We start from the raw sequence: 24,983 nt of genomic DNA on the forward strand, positions 1-24,983 counted from the left end.
TCATCGAGGAGTTATAGATTGTGTTTATCTTGGTGAGAGAAGATTTGGCTGCATTAAACCAGGCCACAGCTCCGTAACCAATGGTACCTCCAATGATGCTCATTAGCACAGGTTTGAGGAACTTGCAAGGAATATTTCTTGATGAGTGAGAGATGGAGCGACAAATGTTTAAATATAGAGTGCCCTTAGAACGCAGAGATGATAATTGTTTTTTCCAGGTGAGAGTACAATCCAGATGAACACCCAGAACTTTCAAGTACGGATCAAACGGAATGGATTCGCCATTAATGTTGAAAGAAGGAAAGTATGGAGGTCGTCTCCGTGAAAAAATAGAAAAACGAGATTTGGATAGAGAGATGCACAATCCACTATTTTCAGCCCATCTGAGAATGTTAGGCAAGGTGTTCATCAATCTGAACTCAGCATACTTCCCATCTAACGCATTCATCTGAAGGAAAATATCATCAGCATACATAAAAAACTTAATGTCAGAATTAATATATGAGGTTATATCTAATGTGAACAGGGTGAAAAGTACTGGGGAGAGGGTAGAACCCTGTAAAAGACCGCAGTTGGGAGCAAAGGCACCAGATATGGAACCCCTCCAATGAATGACATGTTTACGGTTCGAGAGATAATTAAAGAGCCAAGTTAAAAATTTACCATGAAAGCCCAAGCGGGCTAATTTGGCAATGAGCAAATCATGCCTCACAGAATCATAAGCAGCTCTCAAATCTAGAGCAATAATGTAGCTAGTATAGCCCCTTTGGAGGGCATATGAAATAGAGGACACCATATCTCTCATGCAAATCTCAGCACCAGTTTTTGGTCGAAAACCATAAAAATTTTTTGGAAAGAGCTCAAATCGTAATGCAATCCAGGTGATCCTAAAAAGAATGATTCTCTCAAAGATTTTGCTAATAGTGTTTATAAGGGTCAGAGGACGAAAGTTCTTCGGATCAGTAGTTGGTTTTCCTGACTTTGGAATAAAAATAATACGTCCTTCTTTAAAAGACGGCGGCACCAGCGATGAAGACCAAAGGGTATTAAAAGCATTCAGAAATTCAATCCCCTTATTTGGAAGGAGTTTGTACACCTTCAATGGAACACCATCTGGACCAGGGGTAGTTGAACGACCAGAACAAATGGCTCTACGAATTTCCGTGGGAGAGAACGGTGCATCCATCTGAGCCTGGAACTCACGAGGAGGACCATAAAAAGTAACGGTTTGAGATCGGCCAGGTGAAGAGAAGTGGTAAAATTTTAAAAGTTGGATCTGTACGAGAGGCTCGACATAACTATTATTAGCAATCTTGAAAATATGCCGGGAATCATCCCAAGTTTTCGCCACGATATAACGGTGTCTACGCAAGACAGAAAAGAGAACTGAGGGCTGAGTAAAAGGATGAAGTTCTTGAGCCAGAGTCTTCAATCGTAGAATGCGAAGGTGGCGACGAAAAACCGAAGCTAATTTTTTATATTTAATCCAGTTGGCCTGAGAGGGCACACGGCGAAATAAGCGGAAAGCCCGTTTTTTTTCGATAAGAGCAATACGCCCTTCTTTATCCAACTTAAGCCAAGGTTGTTTCTTCCGGTACACAGAGTACCTAGCTGAGTTAACAATGGAAACCACATGATTGTAGATACTGTCGAAATCGTTAGTAGCGGGGATGACAGAGAGACCTGCCATTACTGCTGACCATTTAATGTAACGGAATTCCTGAGATATGAATTGTTTATTCAAAGAGACGGAAATTTTAATTGGCAAATGATCACTATTGAATAAGGATTCACAGGGAGTCCAGATAATATATCTATAAAGACCTGGACTACAGAAACATAAGTCGATATAAGATTGTGAGTCCTTGCTATAAAAGGTGGGGCAAAATGGAGGAACTAGACAAAGGTTATGATTAAGATACCAATTAAATAACATAGTACCTGCAGGAGATACAATATGTCCTCCCCAGTTTGGATGATGACTGTTGGAATCTCCGATTATGATGAAATTCCCAGAGATGTATGAGAAAATATTGTCAATAGCAGCGATATTGAAAACACCTGGAGGACGATAAAAATTTACAACATACATAGAAAAATTATTTAGAAAAACTTGAACAATCATAATTTCAAAAAAGGGGTCCGAAATTTTCCATATCAAAGATGAGGAAAGAGATGAATTTACCGCGGTCACTAAACCACCACCTGGGAGAAGTCGATCATTTCTAAAAATCTGAAAACCAGCAAGAAAAAAATGGTCCTTCGGTTCCAGAAAAGTCTCCTGTAAACATAACATATCATAGTTTAAACAAAAATTTCTGATAAAGGTTGACTTGGACTTGATGCCTCGGACATTCCATTGAAGAACTCTAAAATTCATATTATTCATAGTATTTTTTTTTTTTGGAAAGGATTAACTAGAAAAATATATTGAACTGAAGAGAGGGAAAAAGCATCAAATTCACAGAAAAAAAAAAAACAAAAAAAACAACACTTATTTTTGGGAGAGAAAAAGGAAATATCAAGCGAGAAAAACACAATAGGAAAGGGAGGGGAAAAAAAATCAAACGAAGCTCGATTTGATCACAAAAATAAGAATACTGAACTCTTGTCAGCTCTAAATGAGGTAAAGAAAAACCATTATCAAACTCGATAACAGAGAGAAAGGAAAAAAGATCAAACGAGGAACAAACTTTAAACGAGAGGGGAAAAAAAAGGGGGGGGGAGACAAAAATGAAATTAAGTGAAAAACTAGGTTCCAACATTTGAGGCCAAGTCATTTTTCAGTCTCTTAGCTAATCGTCTTTGTTTAACCCTTTCCGCAGGAGAAGTATAGAATTTATTCGATTCAGGATCTTGAGAAAAGTCACTATCATCATTATGCTCAGGGGGCAAAGGTTGATTGAAGATAGCAGTCGAAGGACCAGAAGTGTCCATATTTACATTCGAATTAAGTGGCGGTATTATATTCACCTTATGTACAGCTAGGTTAACCGAATTGACTATTTCGGGAATAAGCGCTCTAATAGAGTCATTCAGCGATTCCTGAAGACTTATTTTCAGATCTTTAAGTACAATTTCTTTGATGGCAGATACTTCCGCTTGGACCAGGGAACTGATCTCAGCCTTGAGAGCACTGAAGTCAGATGACATGGAAATGCTGGTCCGAGCAGCATATGAAGAGGAATTCATTTTACATCTTTCTCGAGCGATGTTTATTGGAACATGATGTTCGGCTTTATAGTGATATGCTTTTGACTCCAAGACATAAGCAGGGCACTGACGATCAGAGGCAAGATGAGTGGAAGCCTTACAGTTAATGCAGGAGATAGGGTTTTGGCAGGTTTCATGGTTATGATTTTGGCCGCATCGTTTGCAGATCTGAGATGATACTCTACAAAACTTTGAGCGGTGAAAGTAGCTCCAGCAGCGAAGGCATTGATTAGGACGCTCAATAAATTTACGTGGTCGAAATATCAAGAACCATAACTTTATTTCCAGCGGAATGTTCCTACCAAGAATCGTTACCAGAACAGTTTGTAAAGGAATTCTTTCTTTTATAAATCTTCGAATACCGATGACCTGTAACCCCTCCGATTGCAGTTCTTCCGCAATTTCCACTACTGCAATATCACACGGAATATTTAGCAAAAATTTGGAGGTAATCGAATCCTTCAAAAGGACCGATTTAACGGGAATGTTCAAAATCATATCTATTTTTTTTATCTCTTTCGCAGTGTGAATATTTTCCGTAGAGATTAACAGCTCACTTGAGCGTGTGAATCGAATCTCCGAGATGTGTTTAGGAACAGAGATTTTTGAGCAGATATCCTTTTTCAGGCACAAAGGCCTGGATCTGGGAATAATTTCTGCACCCGAAAACTTGAAAGTTAGCAAAATGCGAGGGGACTCACCAAAACCGTCCAAGATGTCTTCATCAGATAATAAAGTATTCCAATTATGACTTGTAGACGAGACTTTGTCTGCACTGCCCGCTGGCTGTGTATCTATTTCAACAGCCATAGCTGCACATTTGAAGGAGTCAAACTAGACCCCGGAAACGGGCAGAGCCCTAACCAAGAGCCTTGATCCTTCACTTCAGGAAATTAAATAAAATTATTCCTACGAATATAATAAATAAAGAAAACTGTACTTAAAGAGGGAAACACTAGTAAAAAATTAAATAAAGGGTAAGGCACAAACGCAGAGCGAGAGGGGCGTAACACCAACCACGCTGATTTTTTTCACCAACACGCTTTCACGGCTTACACTTCACTCAAAAAACTACAAACCGACAACAGCATCATCTCGACAGCGACGCAAACACACAACTAGCAAAATGGCTGCGCAAACACCTTTTGTGGCCGATTGTGGTAAGTACGATTAGGTGAACGCCACAGTAATTTGAATTTCCATATGACGAAGTCCGTAGAGTGACGTTATACTACGGATTTCCGAGAAATTGGTTCACGTAATCTAGTAAGTATTTGGAAAAGGCGAGGAAACATTTTATCACAAGATCGTCGCGCAAACCTTTTTGTAAAAAGCCGATTGAAGTCCGTAGTAGGCTTATTTGGTTCAGACGATCGTTGAAGAATTTCAAGTGTTTTTGAAGTTCTACTGAATTGAAATAATTCAATTAAAATTTATCGAGGAATCTGTGCTCTAAAAAGGAAACATTTTAATAAAGAAATAAGGTAAATATTTTATAGTTATTCCATCATAAAAGTTTACCGGGTCGGCGAGCACGCTGTTCCGTTATTGTATTTACCCACCATCGTTTCCTCCAGTTTTAAAATTGATAAACGCTGGGATCTAGAATTGAGTCAGGATTTTATGACGTGGATTCAGTTTTGTCAAATATTGATTGTCTAAAAGTAACTGAAATTGGTACGATTCAGTTAGTGGGATAACCTCCGGTAGTTAATTCACAATGCTCCTGTGAATGGCGGCACCTTTGGAGAATCTGCATTTTCTACGTCAGGGGCTCGATTTTCTTTTCCTTCTACGGCACCCGTTTGATCTCGAGGCACTCTTGGAGACACCCTGAAGTGCCCCGATCCACAGTTCGAGAATAGGATGTGTAGCGGCACCCCCGTAGGGTACCGTGGCTAACGCATTGGGAATCGCTGATCTACATGATGGGTGCTCAAACATTGTCACTCTTGTAGGCCAATTATCAGTGGAAAAACACTGATAAAATAAATTTCACCATGTTTGATTCCATGCTTAGGTAGTTATATAGTTATCATAGCATCAAATCTAGCTGTGATAGAATTTGACAAATCACAGGTCTCCTTGATAAGCGAAAAAATTGGGAGCAGCTATGGTATCTAATTTGGCGATGTATTGGCGATTCTTTTGTTTGACAATCGCTGATTAAATAAAAAATGCCCAAAACCATCACGAGTAAATAAGGGATCAAGATTAAAAATATAACATCGTAGACCAGATACCAAATTAAAAATGATAAAAAGCAGGATTTTTCTTAACAAATTCACTGCTGGTCTTGTTAGGCAGGCTGTATTGATAGTCACATCGCACGTGGGTGATCACATCACTCAGTGAATGTGTTAAATAATGCTATGGTCAGGGCTAAAAAAAAAGGTGCGAGTTCAATAAAAGCATAGGAACAGCTGTCGTATGGTTCGCCACTTGGCGATTTTTTGGCGGCACACATGTCTGATGGCAAACAAAGAGTCGCCAAGGCCGTCAGGTACTACGGACGCTGAAAAAAAAACCATCCGCGTGCAAAACATAATAGAAACCACCAAGCATAAAAAATAGAAAAATAGTTTAAAAAAATTACACCTGGCCCAATTTTTTTATAATAAAAAGATCGGGGCATAAGGAATTCCGGCATAAATATTCTATGCATTAAAACTAAAACCCGGACCTTTTTTTTTTTTAATAAACTGATCCGGGCATGAAAAATTCTGTAGGTTTATTTTAAATGATAAAACAGAAGGCATGGCAATGGATGAATAATTAATAAATACAACGAAATAATAAAACGGTATGATACAACCTGAGCAGTAGATAATCCAAATGACTCAAGCTACAGAAGGGAGGAATAATAATCAGAGATGCGCTGGAAATGGAACAACGGCTGTTTGGAATTTTTGAAAAAATTCAGTGAACAAAAGAAAAATCCTGTTTGGTGAAGCTAGCGCCATTAGTATCACCCAACGAAACCGGAAAGGTGTTAAAAAATACGGCAACCCAAAGAAGCATTATGACGGTCTTGGCGACTTATCGCGAGAAAAAAGTCGCATAAGTCGTGGCGGACCATACTGCATCTGTCGTATGGTTTGCCACTTGGCGATTTTTTGGCGCCACATATGTCTGATGGCTCAACGAAGAGTCGCCAAGGCCGTCAGACACTACGGATGCCGAAAAAAAAGCATCCGCGTGCAAAACATAATAGAAACCACCAACCATAAAAATAGAAAAAAAATGTGTAATCCTGAAAACAAACAGTATGTTGATACAACAAATAAATGGAAGCTCCAAAGTGTGTGCTGTGGACAAATTCCAATGCAGCAGTGTACGTGAAACTGTTGGATTGATAAATTTAAATGCTGCAGTAAAGCATGCTATAATTGCTAGTAAACTTCTAGGGGTGACATCACCTTGGGAAGATAATTAATAGCAACCCAAGTCAAAGAGAGGAATAATAGTAGCAGCTCGCAGGGGAAGAAGAAAATGCCACCCATCACCGACCAGGAAGAAAAGCGCCAACGGGCTAAAATAATAATAAGGAATTGTGCTATACCTATTCTAAAAATGGAATATTGCTGCCTAAACTTTTATACCTCAGTCTCTGAAACAGTTGGTATATATTCTAGGGTTAATGGATTGGATTGTTAGGTGCACTGAGGCCCGTTGATCTAATTTAGAAAATGCCCATTGTTAGTGGATTCACTGCGTTAAAACATGGGAAAGGTCAATTTCCCGTTTACTTTTTGATGGCAAGTTTTTGACCATGCTAGAACAGCAGTATGTTAATATCAACCTCTGTCGCACATTTTCAAATGTTTTGTCTTCTTGTCCCATTGGTAACCCTGGCAAATAGTATAAAATTGAGTGGAGAAAAATATTTTTGGAAATTTGCCAAAAGCTGTTCCTTTACCTTTTATAGTGGCCTTGGTGAGAAGGGAGTGACACAAGTTAATTATCAAACACACTAATTCATAGTTTCTTGCCAAGGCTCTTTAATAAAAGGGAAGAACTGATGAGAGTATGGTGTAACTGAGTGATATAATTTTTTATAAGATTATGATATAGTTTTACACCCATCTAGTCATTTATGAAATTAATGTGCATATTTTGTTTTATTTTTAGATGTCTCGTTACCGAAGCAGTTGTCCACTCGACTGTAAAGTCTATGTAGGAGAACTAGGCAACAGTGGATCGAAGCATGAACTGGAAGATGCATTCAGTTATTATGGACCACTAAGAAATGTGTGGGTAGCGAGGAACCCACCAGGTTTTGCTTTCGTGGAATTTGAAGATGCTCGTGATGCCAGAGATGCTGCTAGAGCTTTAGATGGAAAGTTAGTAACATTTTAGCCTGAAAATATAAAACGCATTTCTCTCAGTATTATAATTGTTTGAATTTGTTATAACGGGGATTTTTAAACAGAAGCAGGATACCCTGTGTAAAAATTAATTTTTCGTAATTGTAAAGTTACGCTGTGATGTAATTTTTTTTTTACTATGTTGAAAACAGAAAAGCATAGCGAACTGCATGTAGAATCTAGAGACTGGGAAAAGGGTGTTTTCACAAACTTTAAAACCCATACTTTATAGAAATGTGTATAATTTCATGTTTTTTAAGTGGTATTTTTGACATTCTGTATCTAATAACTAATTATTTTATCTAAGGGTTCTCTGTGGTCGTAGAGTTCGAGTGGAACTGTCAACCGGGAAAACTAGGTCTAATTATAGGTCTCAAAGTCGTTATGGAAGTGACGAGCGATGCTATGAATGTGGTGAAAGAGGCCATTATGCTCGTGATTGCAGAGGTGGTGGTGGTGGAGGAGGAGGAGGTGGTCGCCGCCGTTATTCTAGGTAGAAAATAAATTTCATATATTTTCCTAACCATGTGTGCATTAGGATTTTATTCAAAAATTATTTTGCATTTTTATTTTTTAAATGTAATGATAAGCAGTTGGTAAAGATTGTTGAAATCTCGACTTTTTCCTCAATGTCTTTTTTTTTTTTTTTTAATTGTTGCTCATTATTCGATTTATCAATTATGGAAAATTTTTAATATGTACGTGATTGTAGGATGATAATAAAGCAAAACATCATACATGTGATGCATCATAATACACAGGAATAAAGTAACTTTTATTGGTTTTGAATCAAGTAATGAGCAAAATGGTATTATAATTTTTTTTTCTGGGTTACATTGTGTGATATGATACTTTATAAATCTCAATCCATTTTATAGGCTAAGCAGCCTCACACATCAAAAAATCAGCTTTATGGCTCCAAGCGGCTAGAGTTGATACTTCACCCTGTCTTGATCAACAACATTCAGTCTGTGTTAGCTGCCAACCTACACAGCTCAGCATGTTCGTACTGCACTGTTTCATCAACAGCTGTGCACGTTATCGTCGGTCTTCAACATGCCTCAACAAACGACATTCGTTAGATTCTTTTGAGTCAACAGTTTCTGTCTTCTTCTAATTTCGTCACGTAAATATTCATAATTAATCATTGAAATTCTATTTATGCTTTCCCCCTATCACATTATGGTAAGTTATATAATATAATCAGTGGGAGAAAATTTTGACTCCATGTGATACAGTCCCTTAGGTACTCTCGGCAAAATCTGAAATTTCATTGTTCACATGGTGTTAATTTAAATTGTATAGGTCTCTGATATTCATGACAGCTTTAGTTCCATGGCTGGCACTGAAAGTAGGAAAACACACCCATTGATTCTGTGTGTGGGGTGAAAATTAGCTGCAAAAAAATACCTGAATAAGAAAAATTCTGGACATTTTAGTTCTTTCCGCTTGGATATCCATGCTTACTACCTTACTCCAGGATAATTACAAAACTCAAATTATCTCATTGATATTAATGTTTAATCTGGATTTCCTGAAGATTTTAGTGTTTCATTGTTTAAAATGAAGTTACCAGAAGTTGAAAACTAGGAATTCTTTTGCACAAAGAAGTGAAATTGTGTGAAATATGTTTTGAAGTGTTTCAATGGAAGCAGTCTTCAAACTATACGGTCAAACCCCGCTATAAACAAACTTCAAGAAAATAAGCATTTGTTTTCTATATATCTAATGTGATAAATTGTGGTTGATATTACAAATATATATATTTAAAAAATATTAAGTCGGTTCTGTCTCGAAGTCAAGGATTTGAAAATAATATTAGCAATTAATTTCAGTTATAATTATGTGTATTTAGTTTTTTCTTAAGTCCAACTGATTTCTATATTTAAGCTAAATCATATGCTTCAGGGATTTGGCCTTGGGGCCTGCAATTTCTCCTTCCCGTGCTCCAAAATAGTTGAAACAATCAGTGTAGGTGCCAATGCTTCCAATTTACCTGGAAGCCTTTAGATTTTTCAACCTTATTAAAATTTTCCTGTCTGGAATCAGATCTTCTGATTTTTCATATCTTCATAGAAAAATCCCTGTAAGTCTTCAAATTGTGTCCATTCAAATGGAAAATACTCTTTCAGTTCTTGCAATTCCAGGCTGATCCCGTTTTCTCAGGGAAAATATAAGAAATCAGGATTTCAAGTATGAAAAATCAGTAACTTGTCATATATGATGCCAAAAGCAAGTAAAGTTGCCCATTATTGCTAAAAAATTAGGATTGCGAAAAATACGTCCAGAGAAAACTATATATGGTCACCAGATGCAATCCTAAAAAAGATTCCTTAGTTTTCCCTTTTATTTGTGCGACATGTTCGATGCAAAATATGTCATCACGTTATAAACTACAGATTTTCCAAGTCTAAATTGGCACCTATGAGAAAACCCACAGAGAACACAATGAATTTCAATTGATGACATCAGTAAAGTTTGTGACATCTGATTTACATACTCTTGAGGTTTGCTGCAGCCATGTTAAATAATATTGTATGCCTATAGAAAATTTTGAAGGCACCAGAAACACTGTTCTTTGTATCCAAAGGTTTGCTATAGCTGGATTTGACTGTATTTGTTATATGCTGGTTTATTTTCTAATTTTTGAAATTTAATGTTTCAGATGGTTATTGGCTCTTTTTAATCAATTCAAGTATCATGTTATTTCTTAAATTATTTCTGTCATAAAGCTGCCAAAGTGAAATGAACCTGTACCTAGTGTTTCGACATCAGCCTGAGATTCTTTGCCAGATTTCCTTTCAACACTGTTTTCAGGCCTTGGTGTGATGTTTTATTGGTTCCTTTTTATACCGAACATTTGTATTTGATTGCCAAACATTTCACATGTTGGACGCAGAGGCATAAACCATATTGCTAGTGGAAGTTAATGTTTTTCTCATTATTGCTAATAACACTCAGACTGTCAAACTAATTCAGTCAAGCGTTAATTTAAATCATTAGAATCATTAAACTTTAGATTAATGATTGATGTGTATAATCTTTTCTATTTCATGCACCACAGTACCAATTTGTTAATAATAAAGAAATATTTTCTTTGTAAGACCAATATGCTTAACCTTTTCTTCGGTATCTGATACTTCTAAATTATTTTATTTTAGCACTTTACCTAGTTATGTCTGTATATAATTTTTTTTTTTTTCCATAAAGCTTTTAAAACTTTGTTCTCAGTTACTGAAAACCTTAGTTTCTTCTCTTTCCTTCTCATAGAATAAGTGAATATAACTCTTTTACATTTAAATGATCAGTTTTGCTAAATTCGAATTTGAACCCAAAACTAAATTGTTAAAGTTCTGTGTAAAAAGTTACGTAACCAGGTAGTTCACTATCTTCTCCCTTTAAGTGTTCAGGCACTTGTATATCAACAGAATATTTTTCTTATATATTTCCCTGGTTATTGTAAAATTCCAATGTCATGTGTGATGCATGCATATTACAATCAAATAATTTTTATAAACTCAATGTTTTGTGAAATGTAATTTTCTTTTTAGCAATCTTAAATCAGTAGGTAGTAGGTATATTGTCTAGAAAGTTGTTAATGATTAAACAAGAGAAATATTTGTGTTGAACATGTAGTGTAAACAGTAATGTATAAATATCAAAAATATATACTGAGGCATTTGGTAATCTATTAGCAGCTATACTAAATATTCAATTCTTTTCATATAGGTTGGTACGTTCACTTTTAAACTATTCCAGGCAACAACCAACTAACTAATATAGTTTCAAGTAACTAAATTGTTTTTGTTTGTCAAATAGGTCAAGATCTCGTTCGCCTCGATATCGTTCAAAGAGTAGGTCCCGTTCAGCTACTCCAGTCAGAGATAGTCGTCGTCGTGATAGTGGATCACGCAGCCGTTCACGCTCATAAGGGAAAGAGTTCAGAAAGTATGTCTTGATTTTTGTTTTGAAAAATTGCTCTAGTCCCTATTCAAGAAATAATTGCAGTAGGGTTATATTTTTCGGATGTATGGTTATACATTGAAAACGTCGGAATTTTTTAATGTGGATCATATGATGCTGTTTATTGTTTGCAGCTTTTTTGTGAGAGGTTGGAGAAAAAAAAATGTTTTTAATCAACTTGTCAAATGAAAATTATTGTATAATATTTATACAGTTGGCGCTTATTATAATGACTACTAATTGTTACTAACATTTGGGACTGCCGATTATTATATGGGATAGTGGTAGGATTGTTGCAACGAGCTTCGATGATAAATGGTATAAAATTAGTGCAGGAAACAGACATCTCTTGAAAATAGTGACCTACGTTCAGCTTTAAGATTTCATAGTTTGGTAAATAGCTTCTTTAAAAAAAATTAACACATACACCTAACTTCGCACATCTGCTCACAGAACCCACTGAAACTAAAATCAGTTGCATTCCCCGTTAATTTTTTTGTTTTCCCAAATTAAATCAATGGTGAATGGCAATAAAGAATATAATAAACATGAAAATATAATAAATAAAATAATAAAATATAATGAAACATAAGTTTTACAAGATATACAGAAGACTGGATGTTGTGAAGATATTTATTATTTGAGATGTTAAATTTTTAAGGAAGGAAAAAACTCATCTCTGCCTCTACCGGGAGTCGAACCCGGGTCCCTCGATTGCCGGACGAGTGCTCTGACCACTAAGCTACAATCGAGGGACCCAGGTTCGACTCCCGGTAGAGGCAGAGATGAGTTTTTTCTTTCCTTAAAAATTTAACATCTCAAATAATAAATATCTTCACAACATCCAGTCTTCTGTATATCTTGTATTGACAAGTGGAGAGCGACATTCATGTCATATAAGTTTTACACTTGAAATATTTACTGTTAATTTAAGTTACAATGCAATGATTTTTGCAGTTTAGTACTAATAAAATATCACAGTTAATATATTTGATCTCACTCGATCGACATCTGCATGTCTAGAATATTTTTCAAGAAGTCCATTCACACTGGAACCTCCTTTCGGCAGCATCACAACCTTGTCAATCAGCTAGGTCGTCTCCTTTCCACAGACATCAAAAGAATCCTCGGAGAACACCATTGAGTAGGTCCATAATCAGTTTGGGAAGAAAAAGTAAAGTTGTGTCTTAGATATTATCATCAGCAGGACTCAATCTAGTAAGTTAAAAGTTCCCAGATGACTGGTTGAAAATAAATTCTTTTAGACTGACTAGATTTTTGGCAAATGTGATTAGAATCATGATATACATCAAATGGTTTTCTATTTAATGTGGACTCGTGGGTGGAGATACTGGGAGGCAGCGTCAAAGGTTGAGTCTACTGATCTGATATAGATATAAATTGACATTGTGTCCCCCCCCCCCCCCCCAAAGACTTTCAAGTCTACCTCTGCATGTGTGTTGATTAGTTTTTATTTCTGCAGTCTAAATTTGTTATAACGACCTCCATCGTTCCGTGTTATATTGGTTATGGAAGGGAAAAACAGGGGACATGAAAAATTTTGGACTTATCATCCTATCAAGCGTTATAATAGAATAGCCCTTATAAGTGCCGACTGTATTTAACTTTTATCATCCCCAATCATGATGATTTAATTATTTTTTTTTTCTTTTATTGAAGGTGTTTGATGGAAGGAATGTGTGATGCCATTCCATGTATCATTTCAGTGTCAACATTTTGACTTCATTTAGAATTTTTTGTGTTTCGTAGAAGATCTTTCCTCATGCCATTCCCAATTTGTTTTTCTTCATGCATAATTCATCACAACCTTCTTCCCATTGAGAAAATGCTGGTTTTGTTTGATGCACTTAAGCATTTTACCTGTCGGTTTCTTGTTAATAAGCAAAATTTGTGATTTTTGACTAATTCATCCAAGGTGTATGTGTCTAAATAAAACCTTTCTTTTTTACTCATACATTTTTTGCATTTCTTTTTACAATGACATTGTGTTGCTGGGGAGAAACCTAAAATTATCAAGCAATTTGAACATTGCTAAAATAACTGTCGGGAAAGTAGCACATACGCTTTTCCAAATCCAGAAATTATCAACATATTGTTTTGTGAACTCGTGTAGAATTTTTTTCATAGGGAAGTCATTTGAATTGATGTCTTCAATTAAATCTCGTAAAATCTAATGTTGCTGACAGAAATCACACGTAAAATTGAATCATGAAGAAAACACTGAGTATACAGCAGGGTGATTCAACATACATACTTTTAGAGGGGAAAAAAACAGAATCACATAGGAATGCATGACCGGAAACCCCAACCTGATCAGGTGGAGGATAAATGCAGAAATGACAAGCCAATAATGGGTGTGAAAACTATTTAACGATACGTTACACGAGGACAGTACATGTCTGTTAAGATTCTCACAAGTGCACAAAGTGCTTACCTTCCCTATTTATGTTTTTTTTTTTTTTTGTGATACATTCCTATGTGACTTTTGTTTTCGTGTTTTCTATCATTCCCCCCCCCCCCCCCCCAAAAGTTTGTACATTGAATTTTGAATCGTCCTGTACATATAAAAATTATTACCTAGTTCACAAGCTGATACATGCTATGCTGTTCAATTGGGAGAAGAGGGGAGTGATCACCTCCACCACGGTACCCATCACAATCCTACGTTTGAGGGACTGGTGTTCCCTGATCAGTGCTCCCACTAACTAGAGTAGGGCCGACAGTGCTCCATCCTGGAATGATTCTTATTTTTCTGTTTTTTCACAATATAAATTCACTGTAAAAGTGCCTGTGAAGAATCTAATCTTGGGGTCCTTCCTGCTGCAGTGCCTGGCTGTTTCTCACATGGGTGAACGAGGCTCGTACCCATGACCATTAAAATTGGCTGCCTTTTATATTTTAGACACAGCTCGCACCCTTTTCCATCGAATGTCTTTAAGTAGACTATATGTCCAAAAATTCCAAAAACACACATGGATGTTTCAGAAGTCTGGTCATGTGCCCCCAACACCTTTTTTTAAGAGTTAGTTGAAAGTTGAATTCGATTTAATCTGAGTAATGTTTACACTCAAGACACTGTAGCAAGAGAAGGGGTCTGGTGCCCCCTTCTAAATGTGAGAAAATGACTGAAAAGTTGGGGGAGGGCCAAATCCATTGTTCTATGGCTTTATTTCCCCGGAACGAAATTTCTAGCTACAGACCTGTTCACGCCCCCAAAGTTTGACTTTTCAGATTCATGGATCAGCAGTTCACATTTCAAATGAGAAGCTCTACATCAGAGAACTTTTTGAAAAATATTTTGCAATAATTTATGGCATAAATCTAACACACTCAATAACTTTTCAAAAAATTATTGCTCTACTTTGGATATTGCAAATTGCATTTGCTATCATTGACAAAGTTTAGCAGCAAATATTTTACAGAATTTTGAATTTGAGGATGTTGCTGACGGATTTGACACTGGTATTAGATATTAATGAAACCAGACATACCCTAGCATCGTTTTTATTTCTTTCATGAAGCTGTTATTTTTACAATAACTTATTTTAATGATTTTCGTTGGTTTCACGTTATTCACAGGAGCTGCTGAAAAATTCACGCTAGAAAATTTCGGGATGCACAGAAAACATTCATTTAACATTGATTCTTATGGAAAAAATGTTTCGGTTTACGAATTATTACGAGATGAGAATAAAAAAGTTCTTTTAATGTCCCGTAAAAATTTGGTTATATGGTCAATGAAAAAAATGTTTGTTGATTAGTTTTGCCATCTATCGTTGATTTTCCCTTCAGAAAAATATTTTTTCAATGATAAAAACAAAATATATAATTTTTTAAAGTGCTTTCATATTTTGGAGAAAATAAAATTATGAAAATATGTATTTCTCTCGAAAAAATAAAATTTGACTTTTTTTTGTTTTATGCAATAATAATTATACAGGGGTTTTAGCTACTATGACCATCCTTCTTCTTTTTTTGTTTTCTTTACAATTAAATTCCGTAAGTATGTACCATCATCAGCAGCATCATATATTTATTTACACGCAAGTTTGTTTATTTTGCTAACGCCGAAATGCTGTCTTCTGGAGTTGTTACTGCGCGTTTAGCTTCTCGTATATATTGCAGTGGGTTTTATCCGTGGCGTTTATATTGCTCGAACGGTCCTAATAAAGATTCAAATGCAGACGGAGTGAAACTTTCGGGCCTGGCGAAAGCGTTGAGCAAGTTCAAAGATCTCGATGTGCATAGAGGCGAAAAGGTTAAAACGCCTCCTGACGACGATTTCTACAAACTGTTGAGAGATTCGCCGTTCGTTCAACTCGGGGATCCCAAAGGCAAAGTCGTGGTCGGGAAAATCTTCAAAGTCGTCAAAACCGATCTTTACATAGACTATGGCGGAAAGCTGTATTGCGTTTGCAAAATGCCCGCTAGAAACTCAGAGTAAGTGAAAAAAAAAAAAGTAGCACTCTTAAGGCCGGGTTTTCCTAGGAGCAGGTTTCAATAGTGAGTGCAGCGTGAAAACGCTCATTGGTAAAAAGAAACCTGAATTTCAAGTTTTTAACCAATCAGCGTTTTCACGCTGTACACGGCGCAAAAGTTCTGCTCCTAGGGAAAGCCGGGTTTTCCCAGGAGCAGGTTTCCTGTTCCGCGCGCAACGTGATTCGCCCAGCGCGACACGCCGTCCACTCACCCGTAAGAAAAGCAGCATGACTGTTTTCCTACAGAGCGCAATACGCCTGACGACAGCGCTTTACGTCGGGCGTGATTGGCCGACTGCTTCTGGAGGAGTCTAATGCGTCGTGCGCCACGGTTTTGCCGATATTCTCTTCACTCTTGTGTGTTTTCTTTTCCTTCCCTTTAAACCGGAGCATGCAGACGACAGAGTAGCTGACGCCAGAGCCATATATACTTAATATAGCCGCCTTGATCTGATGCGCCTCGCTAGGCGCAAACACAAACACGTAGCATGATTATGTAACGTATCTGTCAGCACGAAATAGTCTAATTCGGTTCACGCTGCGCAACACACCTATTCCTAGGAAAACCCGGCTTCAGTCGTTGGACCACAACTTTTGATCCATTTGGCGACCGTTAGTCCGCGCCAACATATTTCCTGGTCACATATAATAATGGATATACTTAATTCTATTTGAATCAGGCATCCGCAATCGTTGCAGCGGTTAGAGCACGGGACACATGTAGTAAAAGTTGTGAGTTCGATTCATCTGAGATTCCCCCCCCCCCTCCCTACCATCTTTGTTTCTTGATTGTCTTAAATCTATATTTAATTTTTTTCTAATTTAATCCAAATGCAATTCAGCTGCATGAAGTTGACAATAATAACGGCTTGCAGAGAAAAGCTTGGCCCTGCTATCATTGATTCATAGGCAGCTGGCCCATTCCTTTGTTATTGGTTTGTAATGAAAATAGATTCATTAGGAAACAAAACAACGCTTGCATTGTGGCAAGCCGCTGTATTTGTTGCCTGTCAATATCATTATTATTATTATTATTGATTATGTTATATTATTACTAAATTATCTCATTTTAATATTATCAGGCAAGCATTGAGATGTTATGATAAAATCAAAGCGAAATCATTAATGAACCATGGTGTTTTGCGATAACTTGCCAAATGTAACAGCCGGATATACTCTTTACTAAAAGAAATCACCTCCGCTCATACCACGCATGCTCGTGAGCCTGGATCAAAAGTTGCAGTTCAACAACTAAAGTCTTGCGCAAAAAAAAATGCCTTAAATCTAAAATTATTTCCCGATTTGGTGAATTCCCATAAACCTGTGTTGTCTTTGTTTGGTGACTTTTTGAATTCCTGATCCCTCTTGGCAATGTTTACTAGTGCTAATGGAGAATTCAGTGAAAACTATTTTTTTTTCTACTTGGTAATTGCTGTGTATGTATAGTGAGGAACAGCTGAAAATATATAATCTTTTTTTTTTAGTGAGAAAAATATCCAAAAGCATGATGAGAAGTTGCCAAGAGTGAAATGGAGTAGCGGTATCAGACGTCTTTCTTTGCCAATGAAAAAATACACACTAAGACTGTTAATACGAAAAAATTATGCCAAACAAAACAGTCTTTGACTACATGATGGAATTGAGATTAAAAATATAGCATCTTAGACCAAATATGGGGTTAAATAATAAAAACCAAGGCTCTGCCTTGACCATTGTATTACTTAAAACAAGCTTTGTGTTGAGTCAAAAACAGTCTCTGAGTTCAATATGATATGATATGAACGACCACCGCCGCCGCTGTGGTGGTCGAGTGGTTATAGTGATGGACTCGCGATGCGAGAATCCGGGTTCGAACCCCACAGTGGTGGTCGGCTGAAGTTGGTTTTCTGTGGTTCCCAACTTCAAGGCGCAAATGCGAGCCGATCTCCCCGTTAAAAAGTCTCGCCACAGGGTGCAACAGTCCTGCAACGATAAATCATTCAATCATAGCACTACGCATAACAAGCATTACAGAGAAACAAAAAAAAACTTCACGTCAGGTTTCACTACACGTACACGCACATTCCCACATGTACCGATTCGTTGGGGGTTCCGCGGGGGGGGGGATGTAGGCGGGGTGCATGTGTGGTGTAGCAGTAGTAGGTGGGACCTCCAAAAAATGGCTCGGGGATCCATGATGTCTTAAGTCAGCCACCTCGTTGGGCAATTTACCTGTTGTGGCGTTGTATTTGTATAAATGATTACAGTATTAAAATAAAAACGGCTAGTATGCAAAAAATTTATGAAAACGGAAAGGTAAAATGTACGCCAAACTAAATATTCCATCAAAAAAAAAAGCTGAATGTGTAATTATACGTGGAAAATAGTATGTATGATACAACACATTAATGAAGAAAAATGAGCTCTAAAATACTAACAGAATCGAAATTTAATTCAAAAGCTGTGCTGTATGCAAAAGCCTATTATTACTAACGATTTCTAGGGGGGTGACATTACCTTCAGATGATAACCAACAGTAAAAATCAATGGCAGCCAAAGAAAATAATATTAGCAGATTTAAAAAACCACACATACGGGAGAAGAGCACCAGCAGGCTACTACTTGACTGCATGCCAACTCTGGTCATATCACCATACATACAGCAATTTCCAACCAATGGCGTAGGGTGGGAATGAAGGCACCATCTGCTGTGGTCACTTCCCCCTCCCTCGAAGCTTAATAGGTAAAGAACTTGTTTTTTTTCAATGCTTTTTCCCCTAGATTGAAATCGTGGACCTTGATTGTAACCTTCAGGTTGGAAGCTGAGCTTCTTACCGCTACACCACTCAGGTGCAACAGGCTAGAAAGAAAATCGCCCAAACAAAAAAATAAAGTATTACACTAAAGCTGTTCCGAATTTAATACAGTTGATGCTTGTTATAATGATTCCCACATTATAGTAATCATTCCGTTACACCAATGGTAGGATAAGTCCCAAATGTTTTCATAGAATAACTATCATATATAGTTTACTTTCAACGTAACGACTATCATATATGTTTTCTTTTGATATAATGACCCCCCTAGTACAACGTCTGTTTTCGAAGGGATGAAGGGGGTTGTTATATCGAGTGTCAACTGTAATATTGTGAATTCTCACGAAATATGAATTACTACTCCACAGCTCCTCAGAATAGTCTAACAAAGAACCACTTCAAAGCTACAAACATGTGTTTATGAATATAGCAAGCTCAGCGTGACACCCCCTTGGAGCCACAATCCACACTTTGGGGAATCACTGATGTAAGAAAAACAAGCTGTTAAAACAATTAGGTCAATCTCTAGTATGGTGTTAACCAAAAGGGGCATTTGTCGGAAATTGAGCAAGTAATCCAAACTTGCTGAGGGATTCGGCGAAAAGGGGAGTCAACTGGAAAAACATTGATAAAGAGTGAAAAAATCCTTTACAAAAAAAGAGAAGGAACCTAATTTTTCAGAAAAAATATTCAGTTGGAGTGTGTACATACTGTTGACTCCCTTTGTTGCATTGCTGGAAGCTGTGCGTACGCGTGTTGTGAACCTAACGTGAATTTTATTTCAGTGGAATGCTTGTTATAATGCTACCATCTGCCATCAATTTTTCAAACTACGAGTGAAGTGTAATGATTGAATATTTGTACCATTATTGTTATTTAGTTAGCTTGTTGCTCTCTGGTGCAAGACTTTTGAATGGGGAGATCTGCTTGCATTTGCACCGATCTGTAGAAAACCTGAATCATATGCATTCAGGTTCTCGTCACTTATGTGATTTTGGGCCTCCTTGAATCATGGATGTAACTGGAAAAGATAGGGTCCAACTGTCTGTGTTCAGCCTGTCTGTAGAGACAAGGGCGTAGCCGGGGGGGGGGGGAGACTTGGGGGTCTGGTCCCCCCCCCCCCCCCCGAAATGTGAGAAAATGACCGAAAAAAGGGAAAAAGATGGCCAAATCCATTGTTCTGTCACTTTGGTCCCCCCCCCCCCGAACGAAATTTCTGGCTACGCCCCTGTGTAGAGACCTAAAGGGAACGGCACTTTTTGGAAGTGAGGGAAAGGAAGGGTGTTGAGATCAATTGAGTATTGAATAGCAGAACAGTTTGATAGAATTTCAAAATTATTGTATTTACTTGCACTTATTTAACCACTCGTGCTTTCCCCTCAAAACGATTTTGATGTGTACAAATCTTCAAGAAAGAAAACAGTCACATAACAAATCTGACGTGAAAAATGGCACCTCCCCTGAGTTTTCACAGATGTTGAGATGGTCCTGTGTCGAATTCTTCCTTCCCCACAAGAGGAAAGCTCTCTGAACTCTTACACAGGAAACTGTAGACTGACCATATTTTTCTTTGTGAAATCTTTATTAGCTATCAATTTTCCTCGAAAATCAAAACCATACTACAGGCATCTTCAATCTGTTGCTTGTGAGCACCACGATGCTCTATGCCCATGTCTTATTTTGTGCTTGCAAGCACTTAGCTTTCTGATTAAACAACTTGTGCAAATTGCATCAAGGAATAAATTAATCTTTGATTTCAGGCATTCGTGTGTCAAACTTGCAGTAAAATAGTTCTTTTTATTACGGGTACAGGCAATGCTCGCAACTGAGTAAAGATTGAAGACCTCTGTCATGCAGTATGTAGAAAAGTCTTCACTTCTAGATGAGGGGATTCCCTCCCCTCCCCCAGGAGGAGATGCAGGGGGGGTCATAGCAGAGAAGTCTATCTCGAGTGGGGAGGCACGATGATGATGATATCAATTCACATATATACCAGGTGTACAAGTATGAAATGCGGATTTCAGAAAACAGATGGTGCACCAATGCAGTTTGTGCTATAAAGATTTGACACTGCGCCATCTTGTTGTGTCATCAACAAGTGTCAGATGCACACGACTGATAAATTGGAAAAGTGGGTGCATAGTGTTGTATTGTTGTGTTCAATATGTTGAAAGTTATACTGAACAAAGAGCATTTACGGACAGCATTAATTTTTTTGTTTTCATTTGAAGAAAACTGCTGCTGAATCATACCCATTACTTCAAGAAGCTTATGGTGAACATGCTCCATCGCAAGATACGCGTGAATGATGGTTTCAGTGTTTCAAAAGTGGCGACTTCGATGTTGCAGACAAGGAACATGGAAAACCGCCAAAAAAAAAAGAAGATGTGGAATTGGAAGCATTGTTGGATGAAGATGATACTACACAGACACAAAAACAACTCATAGAGCAATTGGGCGTTATTTAACAAGCTGTTTCCAATCGCAATGCCCCATGACAATGTGAAATGCTCCTTGACAATGTTCAATGGTCAATGTGCAATGCTCCATCTCATATGGCAAAAGCGGTTCGCGGCACGTTGGAAGCACTCAGCTGGAAGTTCTACCCTATGTGGCTTACTCACCAGACTTGGCTCCTTCCGATTATGACTTGTTTGCATTGATGGGTCAGCACTTTCTGAGCAGGGCTTTGGTTCGTACGAAGATGTGAAAAAATAGCTAGATGAATAGTTCGCAGCAAAAGGGGAAGATTTTTACTGGCGTGGTATTCATAAATTTCAGGAAAGATGGGGGAAATGTATAACAAGCAATGGGGCATACTTTGAATAAAGCACTTTTTATCATTCTTCTGAATTTAATGTTTTTTTTTTTTTTAAATCCACGTTTCATACTTGTACACCTGGTACACATTCATTAGATCAGTTGACTGGGGGGGGGGGGCGCATGAGCAAAAAAGGTCAAGAAACACTGGTGCAAAGGGATCTTGACATTTTGCCTGGCCTTACAGTTGAGTGACCATATAAGTGGGTGAGTGACTATCAGTGAAGGAGTGTATGATCTACTGTAAGTGGCAAAATGAGTAACTGTATAAGTAAGTGAGTATACGATCAGCCATATGAGTGACCAAGTCAGTAACCATATATGTAAGTGAGTGGGTGAGTGACCAAGGGAGTGGCTACTACTACTTAACCTCGTACACATTCTTTTTTGGAATTTTTAACGAATCTGCACGTGCCAAAATGTGTGGCCCTAACGTATCTATGTTGTACAGTTGCACGTTCATGCTGCCATCTGTCTCATTTTCTGAAGTAAAGGTGGAAATGGTTGAATTTCCATGTTATGTCGGTATCATGTTGTAGGTCAGAGAGACTTTTTAAATAGGAGATCGGCTGGCATTTGCACCTCGAAATAAAACCAAAAAAACAAAGGAGTGGTCAATTTTGTGACCGTACGAGTGACCACACTCACTTAGTCTCTCATATGGTCACATTCTGTCACTCACTCATACGATCACACATTCACTTTCTCACTCACATGGTCAGGGCAGGCGAATTGTCAGGGGCAAAATCTAGGGGGGAATGTCGTAGGTGAAATTTCCATAAACTGTTGCAAAGCATGTAAGAATATCATGTCAAACATTGTGGGAAGACAGTGTGTGCATTTTAATTAATTTTTTTTTTCATCTTTATTCAATAATTTCCTCTGATTATTATGTTGGTTGTAGAAATGCGTGTTCTTTAAGTGTATAATGCTGTTGTGGGAGGGAAAGAAAAATATATTGATGCAATTTTTGTAATTCAACTAAAGGATTTCATTGAGTGTGATTGCCGTATTGTTTATCATTTCGAACATGTGTTTGTCTTCTCCTGTAGGTTCTACGTGAGAGGGACAAGAGTTAGAATCCGACTGAACGAAACCGAATTATGTGGGAAGTTTCTTGGTGCTGCTGAGGATCTAACTATGTTGGAAGCTGATGCTACTCTATTAGGACTTTTAACATCTCCTTATAATAAGGAAAAGGTGAATCCTGTGCCCGTGAATGCACAGGGAATTTAAAAGAGTTTTGTGTGTGTATATGTGTCTATAAATATTTTTAGACATAAATGATTTTTTTGTGTGTGTGAGTGTAAAAGTGAGTGATTTTTCATCATTTCAACAGGATTCACTTTTATCTTTGACATTTTAAATCCCTTTTTATTTTTTTTAACAAAAGATAACTGGTTTTCTATTTGTTCCAGAAAATCAAGGATATAACACACTGATTCCCAACGTGGGTGTTAATGCCCCCAGGGGAGCAATGGAATGTTCCCGGGGGTCGGTGATTCTGAAATTATTTCAATTCAAAATTCTTTCTTTCATTCATCAATTCTAAAATTGTTTCCTTCTCATGAATTTTTTTTTCCATTATGTCTGAAATTATTTCTTTTATAGTGTTTCTCATACCGTTTCTGTAAAGTTGGTTATAAATGTAAGCCCTTTTCGGATGCCAATTTTTACCTCACAAAATATGTGAAATCAAGGAGCACTCCAGACGTTATGGGAGTCGGGGATCTCCATATTCTGCATGTGGAAGGCACCTGACAATTCTGAATACAGCACAGTACTGCAGCTTATACATATTTATTTCCAGCTCCTCTGTGGCTTGCGGACATTATCAAATTTTCTCTATTTGTCCTTCTCATGTTAAGTAAATGTTGTATCAAAATGGTCAGCGGGCGTGTGTTGAAGTTCAGGGCTGGATGGATGGATGTTCAAAAATTTGCATGCCCGAAACAATATTTTATATGCTCTCTCGGGCATGTGGATGGAAAAATACTTCTCCCGGGATTTGTATAGCCCTGTTGAAGACCCCATGTACTATATACATATATATTACATAGGGTATAAGTGAAAAATTAATATATATATATATGTATATGTTACGGTAAATGTGATAAATCCAGTGATTATATATATTGTATGCATAATCACCGACCATATTGGTAAGTTTGATAAATTTTGCGAGTTTATCACACTTACCCACAATTATGTATTATCTCCAGCTCGTATTGGTAAACCTGATAAATTGGCAAGGAATTATTTAAATTTACTGGACATTTTGTTCAAACTTCAGTCTAGGATGAGGGATTCGATTGGTGATATTGATCAGCTGTGTCAAAAATTTTGATACATATGAAGAAAGCTAATATTACAAGACTGATAGTAATTTATACATTTTTATCCTTATAATACAGGCATTCCTCACTTTACTTGATTAATTAGTCCCACAAAATGATCGCGTAAAGTGAGTTGAATTTAACGTCCGGGAAAGGTATGGGGGGGGGGGGTTAGTTTTCTTACAGAGATCAAAAAAATTGAACACAACAGCTGAGTAACTTATTTTTAATGAATTAGTTATTCAAACTTATGAATAAATCAGGTGAATTTTAACAATATGAATGAATTAAATTAATACTTTTTCTGTCTTCACTACTTCTGATTGATTCTAATTAGTTTTGTTGGATGTTTTCTTTCCTGCAGAGCCTGGTATGACAGGCTAATAACTCTTTTTAATGAAACAGTTTAGATTTGGCTGCGAAGCAGCGTTTTTTGTCTCCTTATAAAAACTTTAGTAGCAAAGTCAGAGAATTCTGCATATTTCTTGCAAATATTACAATTCTAGTTTCACTGGAAACTCATTTTTCGATTAAATTTCTCAAGGTGTTGTCTATATGTTACCAAATGTTGTTCATCAGGGAGATGTGGGTAGTTGTATCTGGAAATTTCTCTCATATTTGTCTCAGCTACATCACCAAAAATCCACCAGTTTCATTATCAAAAATTTAACTATGTTATATATATCTTTTTGCAAGCCCATTTCCATGATTAAAATTAAACTCCAAGCCCTAATTCTACAGGTTGGAATTCCTAAAATCAACTTTTAAAAATTGCTTTATAGTGAAATCGAGCAAAGCAATTGATATTCGTATATATTTTTGTTAATTATATTTTTTTGTGGCAAAATATGTGTAGTGCACCCATCATGTACGGGAAATTCTGATAAGCAGTTGAATTAAAGGGATACATGATTTCTTCAGTATTTGTCATACTTACCAACTTCATTTGGGAATTGTGCATAATCACTGGAGAAAATGATAAATGTTGGA

General features: G+C 37.1%; 2 protein-coding genes across 2 annotated transcripts; both read left to right on the top strand.

Moving 5' to 3' along the window:
- Nucleotides 1–4,525: 4,525 nt before the first annotated feature.
- LOC149082823 (RNA-binding protein 1-like) lies at nucleotides 4,526–13,518 on the top strand. Its single transcript, XM_089235992.1, has 5 exons — nucleotides 4,526–4,697; nucleotides 7,345–7,556; nucleotides 7,888–8,073; nucleotides 11,400–11,528; nucleotides 13,224–13,518. The coding sequence occupies exons 2-4, from the start codon at nucleotides 7,345–7,347 to the stop codon at nucleotides 11,509–11,511; spliced, it is 510 nt and encodes a 169-aa protein (XP_089092118.1). The 5' UTR covers nucleotides 4,526–4,697; the 3' UTR covers nucleotides 11,512–11,528; nucleotides 13,224–13,518.
- Nucleotides 13,519–15,581: 2,063 nt separating this feature from the next.
- On the top strand, nucleotides 15,582–22,956 carry mRpS28 (mitochondrial ribosomal protein S28). Its single transcript, XM_089235993.1, has 2 exons — nucleotides 15,582–16,004; nucleotides 22,710–22,956. Exons 1-2 carry the CDS (start codon nucleotides 15,637–15,639, stop codon nucleotides 22,891–22,893), a joined length of 552 nt encoding a protein of 183 aa, XP_089092119.1. The 5' UTR covers nucleotides 15,582–15,636; the 3' UTR covers nucleotides 22,894–22,956.
- The last annotated feature ends 2,027 nt before the right edge of the window (nucleotides 22,957–24,983 follow it).

This window comes from Pholcus phalangioides, unplaced genomic scaffold (assembly GCF_987345545.1).
Source record: "Pholcus phalangioides strain wild (caught in Gottingen) unplaced genomic scaffold, Ppha-v1.0 ptg000009l_1, whole genome shotgun sequence".
In the NCBI taxonomy this organism is placed as follows: domain Eukaryota; kingdom Metazoa; phylum Arthropoda; class Arachnida; order Araneae; family Pholcidae; genus Pholcus; species Pholcus phalangioides.

Coding starts and splice junctions, on each gene's coding strand:
- LOC149082823 (XM_089235992.1), top strand. CDS start 7,345: ATGTCTCGTTACCGAAGCAGTTGTCCACTCGACTGTAAAGTCTATGTA. Junction 7,557..7,887: donor GCTAGAGCTTTAGATGGAAA/GTTAGTAACATT, acceptor ATTTTATCTAAG/GGTTCTCTGTGGTCGTAGAG. Junction 8,074..11,399: donor GGTCGCCGCCGTTATTCTAG/GTAGAAAATAAA, acceptor TTTGTCAAATAG/GTCAAGATCTCGTTCGCCTC.
- mRpS28 (XM_089235993.1), top strand. CDS start 15,637: ATGCTGTCTTCTGGAGTTGTTACTGCGCGTTTAGCTTCTCGTATATAT. Junction 16,005..22,709: donor ATGCCCGCTAGAAACTCAGA/GTAAGTGAAAAA, acceptor CTTCTCCTGTAG/GTTCTACGTGAGAGGGACAA.